Source organism: Cyrtonyx montezumae, unplaced genomic scaffold (genome assembly GCF_038088225.1).
Source record: "Cyrtonyx montezumae isolate F1298 unplaced genomic scaffold, pur_monq_1.0 scaffold_8, whole genome shotgun sequence".
Classification (NCBI taxonomy): domain Eukaryota; kingdom Metazoa; phylum Chordata; class Aves; order Galliformes; family Odontophoridae; genus Cyrtonyx; species Cyrtonyx montezumae.
In genome coordinates, this window is record NW_027072089.1 from 6,984,520 (window position 1) to 7,008,155 (window position 23,636).

Genomic DNA, 23,636 nt, shown 5'->3' on the forward strand with positions numbered 1-23,636 from the left:
GTGCCATACCTACCTTTTCTTGAATACCTCCGGGGATGGTGACTCCACACTTCCCTGGACATCCATTTCCAATGCCTTACCAACCTGAACCACCCCTGATGCAGCTTGAGGACGCTACCTCTATCACTATTACCTGGGAGAAGAGTCCAATCCTATCCTTGCCACAGCCTCTTTTCAGGGAACTGAAAAGCCTCTTTTCTCCTCTGAGCTTCCTGTTCTCCAGACTGAATAACCTCAGTTCCCTTAGTTGCTGCTCCTAAGACTTGTGCTGAAGACCCTTCACAGCTTTGTTGCCCTTCTTTGGACATACTCCAGGGCCTCAGTGTTCTTCCCGTAGTGAGAAGACCAAATCTAAACACAGAAGTGGGGCCTCATCAGACCTGAGAACGGAGGGACAAACACATCCTTGGTCCTGCTGACTACCCTGGCAAGATTTGGCTGTGCGTGTGTGCATGTCTCTGCAAGGCCCAGCATCCTGCAGGCAGCAAGGTATACAGGGAAGGTGCAGCTGCCAAGCTGGAGTTCTACCCCCTGTGGTGGAAGTGAAACAACCAACCTATTCACAGGGCTTCGTAAGCCTAGCAGTGGTGTTACCCGGCTGTTACACACCAGTGACACTCATCTTGGTAGGGCTTAGTGAAGCTGCCCTATGGAATGGTGCCACGCAGCCCACCACACACTAATGAGGCTCCTCTCGATCTCTTTGCCTTACATCATGCCTACACTTGTATTTCCCCACCTGGGGAATAGTGTCTCCTTGACCAATTGTGATGCGGTTTCATTTAATATTAATGATTACTAAGGAACAACTCCAACAAGTCTTAGTTCTTTACTACCAGCTGACAGTACTAAACCTCAATCCCACAGTCCCAAATCGGGTTGTGGGGAATCTCATAGCAGATGGATATCAGTACTTCCTTTGAAAAGTGCAAAGTGCTTAGGAGGTGATGGTTTTCCCTGGCTAGTCCAAATACAGTGACTGAAAAAACAGCCAGAGTGCCCTTTATGCAAGGCAGCATGCATGGAAGCTGCCAAACATGCAAGCAGAAGCATCAGACAGATGGGACTTTTTTAGGAAATGTTCTGCCTCTGTGTCCAGATCTGGGCCCCCTGGTACAAAAAAGGCAGTGATCTCCTCGAAAGAGTCCAGCAGAAGGATAGAAAGATGATAAAGGGCCTGCAGCATCTCTTTTATGAGGAAAGGCTGAGAGACCTGGGTCTGTTCAGCCTGGAAAGAAGACTCAGAGGGGATCTGATTCATGACTACAAATATCTAAAGTGCGGGAGGCAAAGGGACAAGGCTGGACTCTTCTCAGCAGCATGTGGTGATAGGACAAGGGGAAATGGCCACAAACTGATGCATGGGAAGTTCTGCACAAACGTGCGTGGGAACTTCTTCACAGTGAGGGTGACAGAGCAGTGGCACAGCTGCACAGAGAGGTTGTGTAGTCTTCTTCTCTGGAGATATTCAGGACCCACCTGGATGCCTACCTGTGCAACCTGGGCTAGGGAGCTGCTTTGGCAGGGGGTTGGACTCCATGATCTCTGGAGGTCCCTTCCAGCCCCTACAGTTCTGTGATTCTGTGATTTGCTGCAGACTATTACTGGAACATGTTTAAGTTGTAGAGGAGTTCCTTTTGCAGCCAAATTAAAGCACAGTGAAGGAAAAGGCTGGGAGGAGCAAGTCCAGCACACAGGCCCATCACTGCAGGAGGCAGGAAGCCATGGAAAGTGTTCCCACTGGGTCAGGAAAATTCTGAAAATCTTAAGTCTAATTTCTCTAGAACTAAATAATGGAATCCTTACTGGGCTTATCTGTGAGCATTTGTAAATGCTGGGGTATGGAACAATGATTATTTCATTAAAATATGTTTCTCCTTGTTTTTAATAACCTTGCTTAAATCATTCCTCTCCACGCAGCTGTTCCAAACAGGTTATTCTTGCAGCTTCTCAAAAAGGGATTACAAAAAAGTCATGCTTAGGCAGATGAGTAACACATTTGACTTTGCTGAAAGAGCCTAGACAAGCTATCCCAAGTCAAAGGAAAAAAATCTAGAGCCAGAAACAGACCAGCAAATTAGGACATGTAAGCTGGGGAACACCTGGCATTCCCAAGCTGCCAAAATATTCACACTAAAGGAATTGCTCTCAGAACATCCTTCTTTTCCATACTACTTTATTTTCATTTTTTTACATATCCTCCAGCTCATGCCTTTGTCACACATTGCAAGCTCACACTTGGATGCTGTCCAGATGAGGAGACTGGAAAAGGAAAAAGAAATGTCCATGGTAAACATACTTCACCTTTTTTTTGCTTGCCTAAGTCTCTAAATGATGCATCAGTCATATATTCATTAATCATTTACCACTTATGAGGTTATTTAATATATTAAAACCACAGCAGCAGCATGCCACCCACAAAACCTCACCATAGTGCTGCATGAACAGATAATGTGTTATGTGGTTGGTGTAACTCAGGCTGACACTGCCAAACCAATCTGTTTTTCCTATTATTTTTTTCATATATTTCAGCACCTGAAGCTTACAGAATTGTTCCTGCAGAACTGTTGAAATAAGGAAGTAGCAGTCTGAAAATGTATTTGTATGGATATTTGCTTGCTTGAAGTTAATGTGAGATGTGTTTCCATCAATTTAATAAACTGCTCGTCTTAAAAGTCATACAAAAATGGGGAAAAAAATCACAGGATTTAATTCACTAGATGACTCAGAATTACTTACTGTTGCAGTCCTAATGCATGACATATAATACATCACAATCTTTGTGAATCTATTAAAAATGAAGCAACTGCACCACACCCTGCATGCACGCTGAAATAGTGTTTTAAATTCTAGCCAAAGCTCCATGCAGAGGCATCTTGTAAGTTATGTGCTTGCTTCTTTCCATCCTTCAGGGATCAGATTGTTTTTTGGGCTCCCAAACATAGCGCTATACAGACACTGGTAAAACCCCTATGGAACACAAAAGGCTATGGGTACTGGAGCCTTGCCATTTGCATCGGAGTGTCATACTCCATTCTTCTTCCAGCCTGCAAGGCCAACATGATGATCATCATGGGCAGGGTGTGGGTCAAACAGCCTCAGCTTAGCCTGCATTGCAAAATCCTCGCTCATCTTTTCTCCAGCCTGATTTTGGAGTGCTGGACCAAGTGAGTCTAGCACCAGCTCAGAGGCTGGCATCTCCACAATGGTTTTATTGTTGTTTTTTGGATGATGATACCACTCTCAGGTCCCAGCAGAGACCTGGGCCCATTGTGCAAGGCACAGTACAGAAGCACAGTAATCATCAGTTCCTGTTGATGGAGGAATTGTCATTCTCACTAGAGGCAATGAACACTATGGCTTTGTTTAGGCCTTGCTAATGAAGGACTGAGGATAAACGAAGCAAAGGGCTGGATCCACCAAGGTCTTGGAAGGCCTAGCTCCTCAGCATATTTAAATAGTAATCACAAAGGTACTTTTTTAAAATTATACTACTTGCTCAAGTTCATAAAGAGTCAGTGAACCAAACCTAAAGGTCTTAACCCTAGCACTAATCTTCCTGTAAACGTCATCCCTTAAAACAAAGGAGCTTTAAAGCACCACAAACAGCAAGTCAGGTTCATTGGCTCAAGAGTTACTCATCCCATTCATCATCACTGCACAGAAAAGCAGTTGCACAAGCAGCTAAGATAATGGCACTTGGTTTCCTATAGATTTGTGTCCAATTAGTCAGAAATTTCTTTACTGCAGGGTAATAGCCATAATTTCCCACCAAGATACCTTCAGCACTCCCTTCACCATGGCTATTCACTTCCAAATGACAGATATGTTCAAAATGTCTTCATGCTGGTGTTGTGGTTGGCCCATCCTGCAGCTGAGCTGGCTTCCTGGCAGATGTGCGTGAGTGTGGTAGGAGCAATGTGCTAGGCCTCTCCTCTGCTCTTTTGTCTTATTTCATTTTTTATTTCAGGAATCATAATGCTTTTAAGATCCTCACTCCCCTGCCTACTTTATTTGACATTTGCTACCAAGGAGAATGACTGATAGATAAACAAATGGGCAGCATGTTTGCGTATGCCTTGTTCCCTTAGGAAACCAGTCCAGAAACAGAAACATCTTGAGTGTGTAGGGGGAAATTCATGGTTTCTAGGCATTCACTTCACTAAAAACCAACACACACTGAAGCTGCTGGTCATGCATTAGCTTACAATAGCTTCTTTTATCTCTCAATGAAATCTGTGTTTCAACCACTGCAGCAGTTGACTATGGTGATTACAATGTTAGCTAAATGCAAAGCTAAGCAAGGGTATTGACTGCCATAGTTTTAGGTCTGCGTATTCACCCTATTTTTTCTTTCTCTATCTGTACTTATAAGAGAGAAAAGACTTACCATACATAGAAATATGTTGTGTATGCACTCTGTTTTTCTCACCATGTATTTCATAATAAGTATATATATATATACATAATTATATACATATATATTAGTGGGCGTGTTCATAAATCTTGTATATGTAAAAATACATAACATATTGTATACAACATTATATGCATGCATGTATATAAAATGTATAGATATATATATATTCTCATATACACCTACCTACATAGATATGCACATGCATATGTATAAACGCGTACACATATACATATATATATAAAATCATGATCCAAATATAAAACAAAGGATTCCAAATCATATTCATGGAATCCTACTGAGTTCCTGAGATGACCACTCAACCAAGAACCGCAGTGTAAACCATTTCATCTTTTGCAAAATATTGCCAACTTCTTGGCTAAGACCTCTTATCCTCATGTTCCCACTGACCTTTTTTCCAAGTGATGTAACATGCTCAGCCTTGCAAAAGTGGAGCTTCAATTTGGGTTGAGCTTTGGATTAAGGAATAACCCAGCTCTATGGGAAAATGTATGTGCCAAATCCTTGTACATAAAGCTGCTCTTGAAGTTCATAGTTTTGAAGATTTACACCATTTCTCCTATGTTTTTACATAGAGATTGCATTATTTTCATCCTACTCTCAAGAAATATCAATTTATCATTAGTCAGAAAGATTTATGTCTCTTGGGAACTAATCTTGCTTCCTCCAGCTTATCAAGATGAAGACAGACAACTTTCCATTTGGAACTAAAGCAAAATAAATGGCTAATTTAAAACAGTTGCGTCATCTGAAGTTCAGGTCCAGGCTCCAGTCCATGCCTCACTCACTGGTTCCCCTGTGTCACCAGGGAATTTGCAAGCACACACTGAAATTTCCCATGCAGAAACACATTTCTACTGCTCAGCTCTCCCAAGTAAAGCAGCGGTGCATGTACCTACAACTCACTGTTGAAAAACTGACTCCAGTACACTTCAGTGACAAGAAACTTGTTGTCTGAAATGGTCACAACGGGACTATTTTTTACTCTTATCTAATACTTGAGTGTGAAACCACTTCTACACATCATTTTCTTCTAAGAAGCAGTCCATTTGTGACTGATGCATCAATGGTTATGGCAGGAACTGTCCTCTCATTTCACATGAACTCTTCCACAGAACTGATGGGAAGGCTAACACATGCATGTAACACCTTTCCTCTACCACAGGTGTTTCTCTTCATCTCTCATCTGACTCTCTACAGCTTCTCCTCCAGGTCTGCACCACTGACCTATGACAATAAGTAAACCCTGAACAAGAAAATCTATCCTGTAAGTATGACCTGTGAGGTGGTTATTCTGGATTCAGAGCATTCAGGCTGTTCAAGATGAGAGCTGTTAGCAAAACTGTGAAAATGCCTCTGGCACAAGATTCCCCAGAAGATCAACAGGAGTTTGAGGAGAGAAGGACACAGATGATCTTTTACCTATGCTAGTGCAGTGAGACAGAGAGACCAGAGAAACATTCTTCTCTTTAAGGTCTTCCCATGGACCCACAGCAGTGGGATCTAAGTGAGAATGACAGAAGAGGTTTTCCTAGGATTGTTCTCAGTGCGACAGAGAACAGGTCAAGCCCAGAGGGTCACTAGCATCAAAGACAAGGTATAATGTGGAAAATAAATTACATATAACAATGCTCATTTTTCATCTTAGACTATATTATTCAAGAAATGACGGTGAAGATGTCTCAAGCTCATGTCTAAGCCACTGACAGCCATACTTTGCTCTCATACTAGTGTAATACTCTTTCCTTTGGACAATGAAACTGCTAGGCTAATAAGTTCCAATGCCAGCAGGATTGTTATTTGAGTCCTGGAGGCTGTGCATAGAAGAATTTCTGGCTCCTCTTAATGGACGGAGGTCTGTTCGAGTTGAAAACCCTGCTTGTTCAAAGCCTCTCTAAAAGCAGTGTGGCACAACAAGGAAATTTAACATCCTAACTCAGGAAAAAACAAATTGTACATTGGCATTGGATGAAAGATTCTCCTTTTATTTTAAAACCTCTGTAAAATCAGAGCAATGGGTCAATTCCAGCATTTAGTCAATTTAATTAGCAATTTCAGAGTAATCATGGTAATGAGCCAAGTCGGCAAAGATGTCATTGGGGTTCTTGCAGTTCAGGTTGCAAAAACAAGCATTGATCCACATGATTTTCCAGGAAATCTCAGTCCCATCTGGGCAGTCAAACCTCACTTCAATAGTCTTGGACTTGTAGGGCGTGCAGCATCTGTTGTCTGTGCAGATGCCGCAATATTTGGGTCTATACGGACTTTTGCTCACACATCCTGAGATGGTGTAGTTCATGGGTTCATTGGCCCTGTAGACAGCCAGGCACTTCTTCCCAGGCTAAATCAGAGAACAGAAAAAGAGATTGATTAATATTCGTTGCTTCATGAATACGGGAGGATAGAAACAGGGAGTTGAAAATCACCTTCCTGAGGTTTATGGTTTAGTGGGCATGGTGGTGATGAGTTAGTTGTTGGACTAGATGATCTTACTGTTTTTTTTCCAACCTTACTGAGTCTACTGTTAGAAAGTGCTTGACAGACCCAGTCTAGAGGTGTGACTGGTGGACACATCTAAACATATGAATCCAGACAGTGCAAGTTGGATACTTGCAAAATTCAATTTATAGCCATGACCAGCAGTGTAGCATCACTTTTCTGCTAGCTGAGCCTCAAATCTGCCTACACCAGCAGTGAACAGAGCAAGTTTGGCTTGCTTTTCCTTGTAAGGAACTTCTGGATGAAATTAAAGCTCTCGGGGGAAGATTTTCATTCCAGCAATGTAAAAGCACAGGAGGAGACATTCTGACCTCTCTGCAGCACAGTGAGTCCGCATGTGCTTGCTAATGGCCTCAGAAGTGCAGCACGCTGCCAAACAAAGGCTGACCCTGTGTCCAGACAAAGTTCAAGGGAAGCATGGAGAAACGGTCCCCACCTTAATGTGCTCGGTGATATCCACCTCGCAGGGCCGCATGTTGCACAGGCGGCTTTCCTTCAGGAGCCGGCACTGGTTGTTGTCATTGGAAATCCTGGTGGAGATGCCCAGCCCGCAGGTCTTTGAGCAGGGACTCCAGGGTGAGGTGTGAACGATGCAGTTCTTCTGCCACGCTTCATCCTCCCCCTCGTACGCTGTAGGGACCAGATTATCGTATATTACTCAGCCAGGTGGCTTTCTACATTAAACACCCTTGCCCAAGCTCATTACCCATTCAGGCCACTAACCCAAATAATTAAATCACAACAGAGCAGCTCAGCATCCCCACAAAGTTCTGCTTGCTTGGTTACCTCCCCATCCCACCCTCTTTGCTGCTGACCTACTTGTGTCAGCCCCTCCAGCACTGTGAGCTCTCAGGGCTGGGGCTGATTTCTCTGCTGCTCTTTAAAGTCTTAAACAAGGAGGTGTTTGTCTGGGCCCCCAGGTGCTACCACAATGCAAACACTTCATCACAGAAGTTGGTGCAGAGAAGTAATGAGATCTGATTGCACCATGAAGGGTTATTTCTGAGTTCATTTAATCAATTCCCTGCAGCAAAAAGTTGCTGACAGTCTTTGCTGGATGGCTGAGAGGTCTGGGAAGCAGCCACCACCTTTCACTGGAAGGAAGAGCAGCTTGAATAGTTCACAGGGAGCTCGGGAACCACTTGAGAAAGGGGTGGGCTCTGTTTTGAAAGGAGCTGTCGACCTCAGGTCAGGTTCCTTCACAGGCTCTGCAAAAGTCCCCACTGGTTTGCAGCTCACAGCACAGCTCTGATGGAAACTCAGCTGTGCTGAGCGTGCTCTTTAAATCAGTTATCAATTTTAAAATGCTATTTTAATAATTATATCAAATATAATAAAAGCTAACCTCACTTCTACTTTTAAGATAGAAAGTTAGGCAGGGGAAGCTGTGCTGTGCCCATTTGTGTGTCATAGTCCATGCAGAAAAAAGGTGAATTTCAGTAACAGATGCTTTAAATCTGGATATAAATTTGGAGCTCAGAGATACCAAGGATAGAAGTGAGTGATAAACTCTGGTGGTCTCAAAAACGAGACTAAAGATCAGGAGTTGGACTTAATGATCCTTTACAGATCTCTTTGAACTCAGGGTATTCTATGATTGACTTTTTTTTTTTTTTTTTGTACAACAAGCATACAGTCCAAAGATGGAGAAAAAAATATGTGTATCATCAAGGGAAAAAAAAAACAAGTTCCCTGGTCTACTACAAGCGACCTGTGCATCCTCAAGCTCTACTTTTGTAACATAATGTGTGGAATAGGGCACATGTGACACGTCACTACAATCCTCACAGTGTTATGAGGATAAATGTATCAGACATGGCAAAGGAAGCACATCATAAGATTTAGGGACCATGAACGTGGCAAATGTTTTGTCTGTTCAGAGAGCTATATGATCCTCACTGCAAATGTGAGTGTGAAGAAAGAAGACACCTCACACGATGCAGCTGGACTCAATGATCTCTACAGGTCCCTTCCAACTCCTACAATTCTGTGATTCTGTGATATGCAAGTTCAATAATGACATAAATCCAAGACACCTTCCATATCAGACAGTGAAAGCAGAAAATTTTGTTGATGACGCTGACTTCAGTTCAGGACAAGAGGTAATGGCCTTAACTTATATCAGAGGGGATTGAAGTTGGATATCAGGAAGAATTTCTTCTCAGAAAGAGTGGTGAGGTAGTGAAACAGGATGCTCAGGGATGTGGTCCTTTGACGTGTTCAAGAAATGTACAGATGTGGCAGTGAGGGACATGGTTTAGTAGGCATAGTGAAGATGGGTTGATGGTTGGACTAGATGATCTTAGTGTTCTTTTCCAGCATTAATGATTCTATGATGCTATGATTCACCATACCTGCAGAAGAGATGTGGCGTGGAGAAGTCTTCCTGATTTTCTTGGAGTCATCACAAACCCACTGCTCACAGCACTTCCCTGCCATCTTAATCAGCTTTGGGTTCGGGCACCAGACAAGGGGAGGGCGTGAATTTGTGCACATGGGAATGCAGCCCACAGCCCCATTAATGCATGTGCAGTTGTATTTGCAGTTGGGCTGAAATGTGTCCCCATTATTATATCTGATTCCATTGAGGACACATCCTACACCAACAATCTCTGAAAGAAGAAAAAGACACACAAAGCACCATTAAAATAATGCTGTCAACAAACTGTGTTACAATGTGTTCCTTTTAATGCACTGTGGAGTGCTTTAAAGTGTGGCCAGCAGGTCAAGGGAGGCGATCCTTCCCCTCTACTCTGCCCTGATGAAGCCACATTTAGAATACCACGTGTTTCAGTTCAAAAAAGACAGGGATCTCCTAGAAGGAGTCCAGTGGAGGGCTATGAAGATGATTAAGGGTCTGGAGCATCTCCCACATGAGGGAAGACTGAGCACCTGGGCCTGTACAGCCTGGGGAAAAGAGAATTGACAGGTGATCTGATAAATGTTTATAAATATCTAAAGGGATGTGGGAGGCAAGAGGATGAGGCCAGGTTCTTCTTGGTGGTGCATAGTGACAGGACAAGCCAAAAACTTGAACATGGGAAGTTCTGTCCTAGCATACAGAAATTCTTTACAGTAAGGGAACAGGCTGCCCAGAAAGGTTGTGGAGTCTCCTTCTATGAAGATATTCAAGACCCATCTGGATGCCTACCTTTGTGACCTACTGCAGGGTACCTGCCTTAGCAGGGGGAAGGACTCGATGATCTTGAGGTCCCTTCCAACCCTGCAATTCTGTGATTTACTAAGCTGCTCCCTGAGAAAAAGGAGGCAACACGGGGACATGAAAGGGCTGCAGTGTTCTGCAGTGTTCACCATATAGGAAACATTTTATTCTGAATTGCTGAAAAAGGAAATCCTATAATACTTCACAGAAAAAAAAAAAAGAAAAAAAGAAAAAAAAGGGTATAAAGTAAAATGTTTCAAGCACAAATTATCACTTAAATGATCATTCCATGGCAGGCTGATAGAAACTATTAGAAGCTGTTCATATTAGGAACGACCCAGTTAATTAAAACTGCAATCAAGTTAAATTTGATAATTTCAGAGAATATAAGAGAGGATTACAACTCAGTGTCTCAAACGAAATATAGTCCTGGTTGACAGCTGTAGTCTTCCATAGCAGCAGTAGGACAGCCAAGATAGCAAAGGAACACTTAAAGTGACACTAGATTACTCTAATTAGGCAAGTAGATCCCACCCTGTTTATCACTTCATTTTCCTTGGAAAGTGAAGAAAAACACTGTAATGTTATAAAAATATCATTTGATGCATATTTGTAAATAAAACCATGGAAGATCAAGATTTTTCACAGCGCTTGAGTAGGAATCTTATTGGTTCATGTAATAAGACACAGAACAACCTTTTAATTTTGAAGGCATGCACAATTATTTGGAATCCATGCAAGAAATCTAATGGGAAATTCAAACTTCAGTTTTCTGTTTGGTCACACGGAGGCAGTGTGCACGCAGTGATCAGATTGCTCAAGTTTTAAGTGGTTGGAAATGGAGCTGAAGTGTGGTTGTGCTTCAGGGCCAGCACAAACTGAAATGCTGGACTAGAAATCCACAAAAGCTGCTTATTTTTAGAATGAGTTGAAGGAAAAGATCAAACACAAATCCTTTCCTCTACACACACAGAAAAGAAATAGGCTTGCTGGAATGTGAAGCACAGACCCAGATCTCCAGTTTGTGCTTAGCTCCAATTGTGATAATGTTTCAGCCTTTATATTGAAGGCTTACTCATTGTTGGAGACAAAGCAGAGGATTCAGTTATGTTTCTGGTTGCACACACAGATTATGACATTTCAAGAAAATTCTGTATTTGCTGGTATCTTTTAATTTGCTTTAAAGATGCTCCTCCAGGACTGTGCTAACTCAGCTTCCTAAAGTCCTCATCCATTGAGAGGTTCATCATGAAGACAACCCCAAACATAGACCATGCTGAGACTGCATCTAAGATGTCCTAACTGCAGAGTACCTCACAATTCCCATCCTTATGTGCACAAAGCATACTTCTATGTTCTGCACCCTACTACCTCTGCTTCAGTACAGAGCAAATCCAGCATGTTGCTGGAGAGCCGTAGTGATTCTCGACAAGCTTCCATTTGATGTCCAGGATGAACCTCAGCATGCCAGTCCAGATACAAACTGAATTTCCACCCCATTTATTTTCCCAACTCTGGCTCCAAGATCATTCAGGATCCTTATTTTCCACAAATTCTATTGTTCCTGTAAGTCAAGCATGCCCAGAAAAGTTATGTACGCCCCCATGCTGGAGGCATTCAAGGCTAGGCTGAATAGGGCATTGGTCAACCTGGTCTTGTGGGAGGTATCCCTGTCTATAGCAAGAGGATTGGAACTAGATTGTCTTAAAGGTCTCTTCCAATCCAAACCATTCTATGATTCTATGCCTTGGATTCTCTAGAGCTAGAGATTTTGGCATGTAGCTACATAGTAAATTCCTCACAACAGTTAGTTTACATCCACCAACACAGAGTCCCACCCTTGCCTTCAGTCACCCTACAGTCAGAAAATATCTGGTGTATTCAGAATGGAGGAATGCAGCCTATATACAACTTAGCACATGGAAAAGAATGTGTCAACACATCCTGTCATCTGCATCCACCCACATGCTGAAAGCAAGGGGAATGCCACAACTTTTTGTGGTAGTCAGAGCTGTTTCACCCCCTAACCATGGAAGGACCTAGCTTCTCTTGTCCCTTAGCTGTGCACGCCACCATACCCCTCTCCATATAAACAAAAAAGTAACACAGTAGGGGATTTAGTTTCATGACTACAGGGGCGTGAAACACATTGGACTGGGAATCCTTCTAGAAGATCTCCACTGGGCAAGCTGGAGATCTCCTCCTACACTGTTGTTGCCACAGGTGTACTGAATGTCTGTGATTTGTGGGAGGAATCGAAACAGTGAAATCCAACTAAGAAAACAAGCATTTAGATAAGTAAACACAATGCAATGTGAAGTCCTTCAAAAAGCTTAGGAAGGCTGAGGAAGCTTTGAGACAACTTCCAGCTTGTTTTCCTCTGCAACTGCAGGGCCAGCTGTACCAATGCTGTTTTTGACAGATGTTTATCTAACCTGTTCTTACAGACCTCCCAAGAAGATTCCACGTTCACACCAGACAAAACATCTGAATGATCCTATATCCTCTTTTCTTTATCTTCGATCTTTTCTAATCTTGAAAATCACTGTTTAGGCTTCTAGCTCCTAGAACATAGCTTCTCTTGTTGTTTTGTATACCCTACAAAAATGTGCTGTTCTTCCTTGGAAATCATTATTGGGAATAAGTCAAAAGTCTTTCTTTATTGACATGTTTTTCATCCAGATCCCAGTTCTTCTTGTCTTTAAAGCCAGATGCACACCTATTCTTCCTATATCCCTAACCCACTACAGCACCTCTTCCTGTTACAAGGAATGTAGGATTGTCTACTTGGAGATCTGAAGGCCTTCAAATACTGGTTACTTCTTTCTTGTGGCCTCAGCCAACTCAAAAAGCAAGAATTCATTTGCCATTCCTCATCCATCCAGCTGCTCTGAGACTGAAGATAGGAAGGAAATGGAAGAGGATGAATGGAGGAGCTGTTGAATTCATAGTCAGGTATTTAATGAGATAAATTTCAGCTCAGACAGAGAGGAGCTGCCAATGTATAGCTAAGTCAAAAATATATGTACATCACTTACGTGCACATACTCCTATTTCGTACCTAGGTCTGTCTCCACTGTAGTCACAGTACAGGCCCCTGTGAAAATCACAGGTATCAGCCTCAGTGCAACTTTCTCCACGCTGCTTGGCACACATCTTGCAGCAATCGCAGCCATCTGTGACAAGGCTGACTCCTACTGAGCACCGAGGTGGGGACTTCGGACATTCGCACGGCCACTTACAGTACTGAGTCCGTGTGTAGGCCTCTGTCGCAGCAGGGATGGCGGGGGTCATGGTGGTGGAGGTCTGGGCAGTGGCCTACAAACAAAGAAACACAGCTTGGAAACTGTTCCAGAGAAAAGGGGCTGCGAATCCTGTGATGATTAATCCTCAATAAAAATCCCATTGGTTCCAAAGATGCTACAAGGAAACCAAAGAGTAAATGTCAGAAAGGTGCTGCTCTCTCATAAACCCCTTCAGGTATCCTCCAAGGACAAAGACTGTGCAGCTTGGACTAGCATTCAAACTGCATAGACCCAGTTTGCTGGTACTCAGCCTTTTCCAGACCTCTCCTCTCCGAACATGTAGGAACATCTGATTGTTGAGTCCGGTCTGTGTTATCCTGGGTACCTGATTAGGGCAGAAGGTATGTTGGTGTAGCAGATGACATTCACCATAACTGTTGTAGTCTGTTCATTGAGAGATGGCACTACAGCCTTTTGACAACTTGAAGTCTTCCTCAGGCAGCAGTAGCTGCCAGACAGGTCCCCAACCAAGACAAAGTAATTCGAAAATACAGGAAAATGGACTTCCTTCTCCTTACGCTTATCCGTATCTGTCTTGCATTCAAAACATCCCTTCAAAAGAGAACAGGAAGAAGGTCTGTGAGCCTACAACCCTCGCTCGCATGCAGCCAGGAACATCCTTGCTGTGGGGATGAACTAAAACCTACAGATATTACACTCTATCATGGATCTCCTGAGGATGGCTTGTCCATCCATTCTTTTATTGCAATAGCATTAGTAATACAACTGCCTTCTTATTATATCCCTTAAACTTGAACAGAGACAAGGTTAGAGAAAAGCAAAGAAAGCCTCTGAAATAAAAATCAGTCCAACTGACTGTGAGTATTTTGATATTCAAATACACTCATCTCTGAAAAATGTTTTGCTTGCCTCCAGCCTTGTGACACAACACACATACAATTCAGTTCCTTGAGAGATTCCCAGTGCTATGCAGTGAAGCTGTACTATGGCTAAAATATTTAAAAAAATGAATAAAAAAGAATGCATTTCCTTCAAACATCCTCATCCTTACCCATTCTTTGTAGTGTTCAAACACACACATTCAACAGAGACGCACTCTTTCAGTCCTAAGGTAGAAACCTTTCCCAATGACAAGATGTGAGAGCTTCAAAGAAAGAGTCTGTAACTCTACAAAGTCAAGAGAACAAGGAGAGTCGAGGTCTAAAAACTACTAAGGTAATCCCATCCATTCCTGGCTGTCTTGTACTGCTGTGAGTGCACTCCTTGTCCTCCACCCACCCCCCCGGTTCAGCCTGGTTGTTGTGGCCTATTTAAGGCCTAGTGCATACAATGAGGTGGAAAAGATCTTGTCCTTAGAACTAATAACAATCAACGTTTCATCACTGCTGCTCAGACACCTGATAACAGACACCTGGTTCAATAGAACCAGTTCTAAACTGTGTGACTATGAATCAATCATCTTACCCCAAAATAGCAAGCAGTCCAAGAACCCCTGGGAGAGTTCTTGCAAGCATCTGACTGCACACCAGAATCTTCCCTTTAGTAGGGACACCTCTTGAGGTTACTTAATGCATATGTAGAGATTCACTTGGGGCGTGGTGATGCCTTGCTGACAGATCCTCTGTGATTTATTGGTTTTAAACGATACTAGCTTTGCTACGATTTGAGCTTAGACTCATTATTCATCTCTCACCATTTGTGTCACAAATAGTCAAGGATATCTAGTCATTTCAAATCTCGTTAAGCCATTGTTCAAATTACCATTTTATATCTATTTATACCAATAAATAAATTTATGCCTCAAGTGAATTGGGCAGTACATCTCCAATGTATTATCCTCTTCACAGTGTGAGGTGTCTTAAAAAAAATGGGGGGGGGGGGGCTGTTGGGGGGTGGACATTGGGAGAGGGGGGAGATTTCCATCCACTTCAATGAAAAGCTTTGTTGGTAAAAGCATCCTCAAGAATTGCTACTTCTGTATTTGAAGATGTGTTTAAATATCTTAGTAATTAGTTATCCTTTATGTAGAACACTAAACTGTTAACTCATTCCTAATCTCTGCCAAATAAGCAGTGTGTTTGCTCTGGGCATCATTCCCAAATCCATTAAGGCCTCCTTTACACAGACCTGCTCTTAAAGTTGGCTTAAAATCACATTTAAACTCATGTTTAAACTAAAACATGCCAATATAATTTATTCTCATTTTAAAGCTCCTTAATGCTGCCAATGCTGTTAAAAGAGGAACTTTCAGAACAATGAAAAGCCTCGGCCCTTTAATAGTATTATTTTTCATTCCACTCAGAATACTTTGAGTAGGTTCAATAACCTGTCACTTGAGAAGTCTTTTCAAGTGCAATAAACCTATTTACTTTGTTGCTGATGAGTAAAAAAGTGCTTAATCAAATCCAGATAGGCAGACAAAAGTCACACAGCTATTTAAAGAGCCCATTGCCGTGGCCCAACCCCATAAGTAAATCCCTTCACAGTCCATTGTTTCTATTGTTAATAAGAGCAAGCAAACAGCTCTATATGTAGATACATAAAGTCTATGCCTCTATGCACAGTATGAAAAAAGTAATCAGTAAGTCCTTCCAGTACTGATTATAGTTAATAGGTGAGGGTTGAGACTGCATTCTTGTTAAAGGACTTGTAAAGGCTCAGTCACCACCAGGCATTCCTTGAAAAGTGTCCATCAGGCACGGAGCAAGTGTGCTACCTGTACAGCTTCCAGGGCTTCTTCCTCTGCCCTCCTGATTCCCTCAGAGCTTTGCTATAAAGAAGCAGTTCTACAGATCTATAAAATTCCTGGCCTTTTGTCATGGTCAACTATCACCACTGGGATTTCTAAATCCCTTTGGAAAAGTTATCCAACCCCTCTACTGCAGCATCTCAGAGTCTTTGTGGGATATGAGCACTTTCTTACTAATAGATAAGATGGGTAAGTCACCTCAAGTAATAATGTTTTCTAAAAAACACAATAAAATCAATAATTTCCATGGGTTCTATCCAATAAAAACCACACATTAATGGTCCTCATCAACAGCCATCTTTACCAAAAGCAAAGCAGAATAAACAAAAAACAACCAACGACACAACAAAAACTTAATGTAAATCAACATTTCAAGAATCATGTCTTAAATGTCAATGTAATACATAGGAGGACAACTATTTTGTATGAAATTCAACATGAGAGTGAAGAGAAACTTAACAACAGTGATGGGGATTTGACAAATTTATTTTAACACACCAGTAAATAGAAAAAGTGTCTGCTAGGAAATATTTTCAATGAACTTCTTTACAACTACTCTTCAAGCTTGGGGTCTGCAAATTTGTTGTGCTGGATGCTGAGGAGAAGATATTCCACTGCAAGTTATTAATGAGCTCTAATTCTGTTGCTATTGGGGATAAAAATCCATTCTCACTTAAAAACTCATTCACACTGAAGTGTTTCTCATCCTGCATAAATGATAACTCTTTAATAAAGTTTCTCCTAATTTATGCTTGGCAAACTCCAAAATCGTTTCTTTCTGCATCCACTGATAATATTTTGCTAGCAATAACTTCCTGATAATTTCTATGTTCACTTCAAGAGAAAGGAGAAAATAAAGAACATATGACTGACTGCCAGGGCCACAAAATCAATACTTTTAATAGTTATATTATGCAGATCTTTAAGATGAGAAATGAATAGCAGAGTTTTTGCAGCATATTCTACCTACTGGAAAGGTATGTTTTCAATCTGTTGGAAAAATATCATAGATTTAAGGTTGTTTTAATTTTTAAAGCTGGAAAGACCATGATGCTGTGTTGAAATTAGTACATACAGCCCAAACTGCAAGAGAGACAGCAGCACTTTTACACAATACATGAAGAAACCTTGTTTTCAGAACAAAGGATGAGATACATTGAAATATATTCCTTTGCTTCCACTTCTTATAGATGTTCAGAAGTACGTTTGTGTGTATTCTTTTCACTGTTCCAATATCCATTTCACTGTTCAGGTAATTTTTCTCAAGACAAGGTAGATAAAAGGAGGGAAAAGTGATCCGTGTTCTTCCCCTCTGTTGTATTGATAAGAAAAAAGGGTGGGGGTGATTTCTAAATTAATTTCCTCTGGCTAATGTTGTTGCAGGAAAAAGGGATGTGAGAAGGTGGTCTGCAGAGCTCTGCTCAAACCATAGTACCTCACTACCTCGCGCTGTTTTCTCCTTGGTGGTTATTTGCTCTAAAAAGACTTTTAAGCTGACCCTCAGCTGCAAGGGGATGAGTGACGGTTTGCAGGACAGATGCAATTTTATGTTTTATTTTCCAACTGTAGAGTACTTCAAAGACGTATTTTTAAGTTATATTTCTGATATTCCCTTTCTGAACATGTTAGAGATATCATTGATGAAAGAATGAGACACAATCTGGATTATCTCCTGTCCTCCACCTCTGGCACACTCATAAGAGAAAGCTGTTGATGTGGAGACCTTTTTACAATATCCTCCATATTACAAAAAGGAGATTATGTGATCAAATAGTCTAATTTGCAGACTAACCCTAATGGCCTTGCTGGGTTGGATTTTGTGCACCCAGGCCTGCCAGCAGCAGATTATAACTCTTTAGAAATAATTATATTTCTTTCACATTGACTGTCCTAAGCTAAGTTATTAAGTTAAAGTGCTGCTATTAACTTCTTAAGTAGACACCTAGACATGCATATCCGAGGAAAGGACTGTGAATTCATTCTCCTCCAGGCAGTGCATCTGCTTTCTCCTGGTTCCACCTACTGGCTGAACTATTTAGCCAGCAGGAGCAGAAACGTCAGTAGAGCCAGCTCTACGTACCACTCTAAATGTTCTCACAAACTCAAGGCTCTTTGAAAATCAGGAAACTCACACTGACAGAGTTGTAAACACCCTCATACCAACAGGATGCAACACTGTTACCAAGGAAACACAGAGGTTGAAGCTTAATCAAGAAGTAAAAATGACATATATATATATATATATATATATATATATATATATATATATATATATATATATATATATATATATATATATATATAAAAATAATATACATTATAAGGCTTTCCATCGCTGAGTATCAGCACTGGGAAAGCACAGAGACTGCTTATTGTAAACTCAATAGAAAAAGAACCTGACAACTCAGTGCATAATGCTGATTTTTCACCTGCTTTAATTACATTTGTGATCTAGAATTACCTTTCAATTCTGCGGTTAAAAGGGAGTAGTATTATGTGGATATCTGAATGGGAGGCAGATCCTCAGTGACAGCAGAGCAGTTTTATCAGTCTTACTAAAAATGTTCATAAGTTCATAAGTTCATAAGTTCATAAGGTTGGAAAGGACCTACAAGATCATCTAGTCCAACCATCCTCCTATCACTATCTCTACCCAACTACTAAATAAAATCCTTTAGCACCTCATCTAAACGCTTCTTGAACAGCGCTAGGGATGGTGCCTCAACCACCTCCCTAGGCAGGCCATTCCAGTGCCTGACCACTCTTTCAGAGAAAAAATGTTTCCTCAGGTCTAATCTAAGTTGTGAAAATCATGCTTAGAGGCACTATAATTCAAAATGTTATCACCCATTCACAGAATATATAGATGCCTATCATGTAAACACACAAGAAAAAAAAACAATTTTATGTCAATCTTGATAGAAATGTGAGAACTCTGTTGGGGATTCAGTTTGAAAACTTTAGGAATCTTGCTGCTTTCAAACACATGAAGAGTGAAATTTTCTATTATTTCTGCTGTTTAAATTATTTTTTCCTAACAACGCATGACACTTACTCATTGATGGACTAATCTAGAATTCAGTTAAGGTGAAGAAAATGGAAGGCACAAAGGCACGCTGAACAGGGACAGCTTTATTTCACTATAAAATGGGTAACGTATCAAAATGAATTTAAAAGGGCAAGCTGGCTGTGGTGCTTCCATGGTGAGAGTTTTACCTAGTTCACATTTGCTACAGCAAAGATACCAGTGTATGGAAACACTGGTTATATTGTCATGCAAAATAGCTTCTTTCCAAATGTTACTCATCTTGCACACAAATGATATTACATTCGTCTACAGTCTTCTGAATGTTTTGAGAAACAAATGAGAAGGAGAAAGAACAGGACACATTTGTGTTTTGTGACTGTACATGGGAGATGGAGAAGAAGGCATGCCAAGGAAGGGTTATTTTTAAGACTAATAAGGCTAGTTCCATGGGACTGTAAGATAGGCCCTGGGAACGAAGAGATAATGTGGGACAAAGGGAGTTTAGATGTAGCTCAGCAGAAGAGCTGTTTCATTATACATTGTCAGCGTGTGAAAGCAGGAGCATTGGTCATGACAGGTCATGGGATCAAGTGCTTTTCTTGGTCTCTGATGGGCACGGTAAGACCTGGTTTACATCAATGGGTTTAGAATCATAGAATCATTAAGGTTGGAAAAGATCACTAAGATCATCTAGTCCAGCAGTTGACCCATCACTAAACCACAATCCTCAGTGTCACATCCACACTTTCTTGAACACCTACGACTCCACCACCTCCCTGTGCAGCCTGTTCCAATGCTTCACCACTCTTTCAGAGAAGAAATTCTTCCTAATATCCAACCTGAATCTCCTTTAGAAATACTTGAGGCTATTATCTCTTGCCCCATCATGAGTTGCCTGGGAAAAGAGGCTGACTCATCTTGCGACATCCTCCTTTCAGAGAGCTGCAGAGAGAAAAGTCTCCTCCGAGCCTCCCCTTCTCCACAATGAATAATTCCAGTTCCCTCCACTTCTCCTCCTAAGACCTGTTCTTCAGATCCCTCACAGCTTCATTGCCTCACTCTGGACATACTCCAGGACCTCAGTGTCTGTCTTGTAGTGAGGGGCCTAAAACTGAACACAGTATGGCCTCACTGGAACTGATTTCTCATACAAGTCAGGATGCCATTGCTCTTCTTGTCCACAGTGAGGACACAGATGGTTCATGTTCAGCCAGATGTCAACTAACACCTGGCTCAAACCAGGCCATCAAGGTAGAAATCTGTATTTTGGTTTTACCCAGTTTAAAATTCTGAGCTGAATATTGCTGAATATTTGCATTACTATTACGTACAAGACAGGTTGACAAAGAACTACTTCTTATAGCTAGATCAGCAGTAATCCCAGTGCTATCAGGTTTTCCTCACTCTTGTACTCTTGCAGCAAATCCCAAAATCTCTATGAATGCTCAGAAACTATCACAAGATAATATTAATGATCAGTGAACCAGCATCAGGACAGATACATAAATCAGATTCTGCAGGTCACATAACAGCAAGAGGAAAATGTAATTACTGGGGGCTCAGCTTCCCCAGAGTATCCACGAGTTTCAAGATACCTTATTAAAACTGATCCCAGACATAAAATCTCCAAAACATATTGTAAACTGGTGGAATTTGAACTCAGAAAACGTAAGACAGTTTTACAGATGTCAAGTGCCAGCTGGATTTATTCTTGCTGTGCACTGTAGGCTGAGCAGAAAGGAACATTCTGCATGAAGCATAACATTCAATAGCTAAAGAAAATAAAAATCCACAGTGAGTCAACCATTAATATTTCTGAGATCTGCAAGTGATGAAAAACCAACTTCCCATAACATCATTTTGGAAAATATATCTGTGGGAAGAATGTATGCAGATGTTTGAAATATTCTTTTCTAACTCAGTTCAGACAATTGCAGAGTAAATATTACATACACTCACTGCTTTGCCAAAATATTGCTTATATTGGCAAACTTAGTGTAGTCTTGTGTTTTCTTTACTTTTGTTCATGGAGTGTTCAGAATGAAAGAACGTCCCTGATAGAAAGCAATCTGATGTTTTATAAGCATTCTTCCAGGAAGAGTAGCACTTGCGTAGATTACAGCGACCTAAAACTGTTTGGACATCATTAACAAGTTGACACTGCCACTATATACTCCACTAATTGGGCATTAAAAACATATTTTCTATGTTCTGAAAACATTTCAAAGTCTTGTGCTGCACACGTTCCACCTGTGCAGCTAATGATCTCATCTGGTAAAATTAGCTTGAACTAGACTTTGAAAATTAACAGGGAACATCTGAAGGAGCAACAGAGAAGAGTCTCCAGAAGGGATGAATAGGTAGACTTCAATTTTAGGAAAGTAGAGCGCAGAACAAATGAGAACGTATTTGGACCTTCAAGGTTACAGGGTTACAAATCATCCTAAAACAGTTCAGAACACGATGTTGACATATGAGTCATGGGCTGAGTGACAAAAGCAGTATCATAGTTCCAGTTCCCACACAAGACCAGACTGCTTTGGCAGAGGTTTTACTTTGCAATTAGCCATGTTCTGCATTTGCTTATCTCAAGTTATTCAGTCATAACCATGAATCAAAAGGAAGATGCTTTCTGTCCTCTTACTCTTACACTCTGTTCCAAGCCATGCAAAAAAGTCAAAACAGAAGTTTCACTTTTTTCATTTTTTTCTTTCTTTTTTTTTTTCCCCATCAAGAATAGCAAAAATTTGGTGGCATTTTTCTAAATCATCTTGGTTTTCGTAATTCTTCTATTTGAAATACAAGTTTACATTTTAAATGTCAACAATTTTCTACCAACATTTCAATGCAGAACTGTTTTTTTTAAAAACAACTTATCATTTCAAAATGATATCATTATTTAAAATCTCAAATCTGAAACATTTTGCTTGAACAAATGCCAGCCTTTCCTCAGAGATGATGAAGAACTGATGAAGTTCTATCTTTCTACTTCCTTTTTAGTAAGTTTCCCTCCCATGTCAAGCTTCCACTGCTGTTTTCCCTTAGTCATGGCTTTTTATGTTGGTCACTTGCTACTTTTCAAACATCTTCCTTGAATCTTTCTTGAAGTCCATACCAAAGGCTAACAACTTGCTTTTATCTTGTCAGGGCCTAATAGGTTAGATGGATTACAGAAATTAATCTAGTCTTGGTGAGATATTCATGGATTATTTCACTGCCTGAACTACAGTTCTGGGCCCTTGCTTTAAGTGGGATATCAAGTAAATAGGCACCAGAAGAGGGCAACAAGATAGTCAGAGCCTTCAAGATCACGATTACAGTCAAGATGCCTATGGAATTGTGCTTCTGGAGTCTGGCAAAGTGGCTGACTGGTATCAACCCACAGCTGCTTGAAGCTGAGTGAAAAATATTATAACCAAATTCTTGCACAGTAGCTACAAAATTCAGTCAGGGAGGCTTTGTTTGATCACCACTTCTTAACAGGGAGGTAAGTGCGGCACTGGGACAGGTCATCTCGTGGATCTGAATTTTTCATCTTTGGCTGTTGGACTAGAGACCTCCAGAGGGCACTGGCAACCACAATTTCTGTAACTGTGTGATTGCATACTTTGACAAAACCATTTGTGGAATACGTCCATAAAACAAACCAGTTCAGACCTGCCTTTAAACAATACATTTAATGCAGACAAAAAAATCCTATTTTGTAGATGCATCTCCTCTTCATAAGCACAGCCAAATATGTTACTTGGCAGCTAATTATTATTTTATCTGATAACAGGAAACATACCATATGTCTGCTTTTATAGCTGGAGGATTTCAAGACAATAGAAGGAAAGTGAATCTGCTGCTGTTGTTCTAATGGCCCCTAAAGAATAAACGGCATGTGCAGATTCATGCAAAAAAATGTAACTACCATTTAATGTGGTGTCATATCACTGTATCAAAGCCACTTCAAGACATTCAGTGAAAGATGAGCAGTAAAGCTGCACTGCTAAATCCTTGTGGTTGAGTGAAAAACTGATGGAGCCTACAAGTTGTCTGAATAAACAGTATCATTTCCAGGCAGAGTCCCACAGTGAAAAGATATTTTTGCTCCAAGAATGGCAGATTTTGGTATTTGATTAAATCTGTTAGACAGAGAATGCAGATGAAAGAAATATGGGTCAGAAACATTCTTAGGACAAGCAGAAGATGCCAGACCTTTGTATGCTCTAGGACTTGAAACTATTTCAGTCTGATTGCAGAATAGAATGTCCAGGCCTAAAAAATTATGCCTTATTCCATCCTTTGGCAGGATATAATTTTTCTCTCTGAAGTCACAGGTACAAACGATCTCTTTCAGCAGTGAAGACGTGGAGCAAACAAGTGCTCTTTGCCAGGTGCCAAAGCAGAGCTGTAGTATATAGAACTCTCAGTTGATGAGTGGGAGTTAAGGGAGATATTTTGGTCCAAAAGGAGAGAATGTACTGCTGGGAAAGTGGGAAGAAGAATAA

General features: G+C 41.0%; 1 protein-coding gene across 2 annotated transcripts in view; it reads right to left on the reverse strand.

Annotated features, from left to right (window-relative positions):
* Window positions 1-6,127: 6,127 nt before the first annotated feature.
* The window catches only part of CCN4 (cellular communication network factor 4), a 37,250-nt gene continuing 19,741 nt past the window's right edge, over window positions 6,128-23,636 (reverse strand). Inside the window, exons 2-5 of one of the 2 annotated variants that reach the window (XM_065752569.1) lie at window positions 13,139-13,418; window positions 9,292-9,549; window positions 7,374-7,567; window positions 6,128-6,779 (exon numbers count right to left, since the gene is read on the reverse strand). In XM_065752569.1, the coding sequence (XP_065608641.1) occupies window positions 6,480-6,779; window positions 7,374-7,567; window positions 9,292-9,549; window positions 13,139-13,418 (1,032 nt within the window). In that variant the 3' untranslated portion in view covers window positions 6,128-6,479. Of the gene's footprint in view, window positions 6,780-7,373; window positions 7,568-9,291; window positions 9,550-13,138; window positions 13,419-23,636 lie in introns of those variants that run through there. The other variant, XM_065752570.1, reaches the window with a different exon arrangement.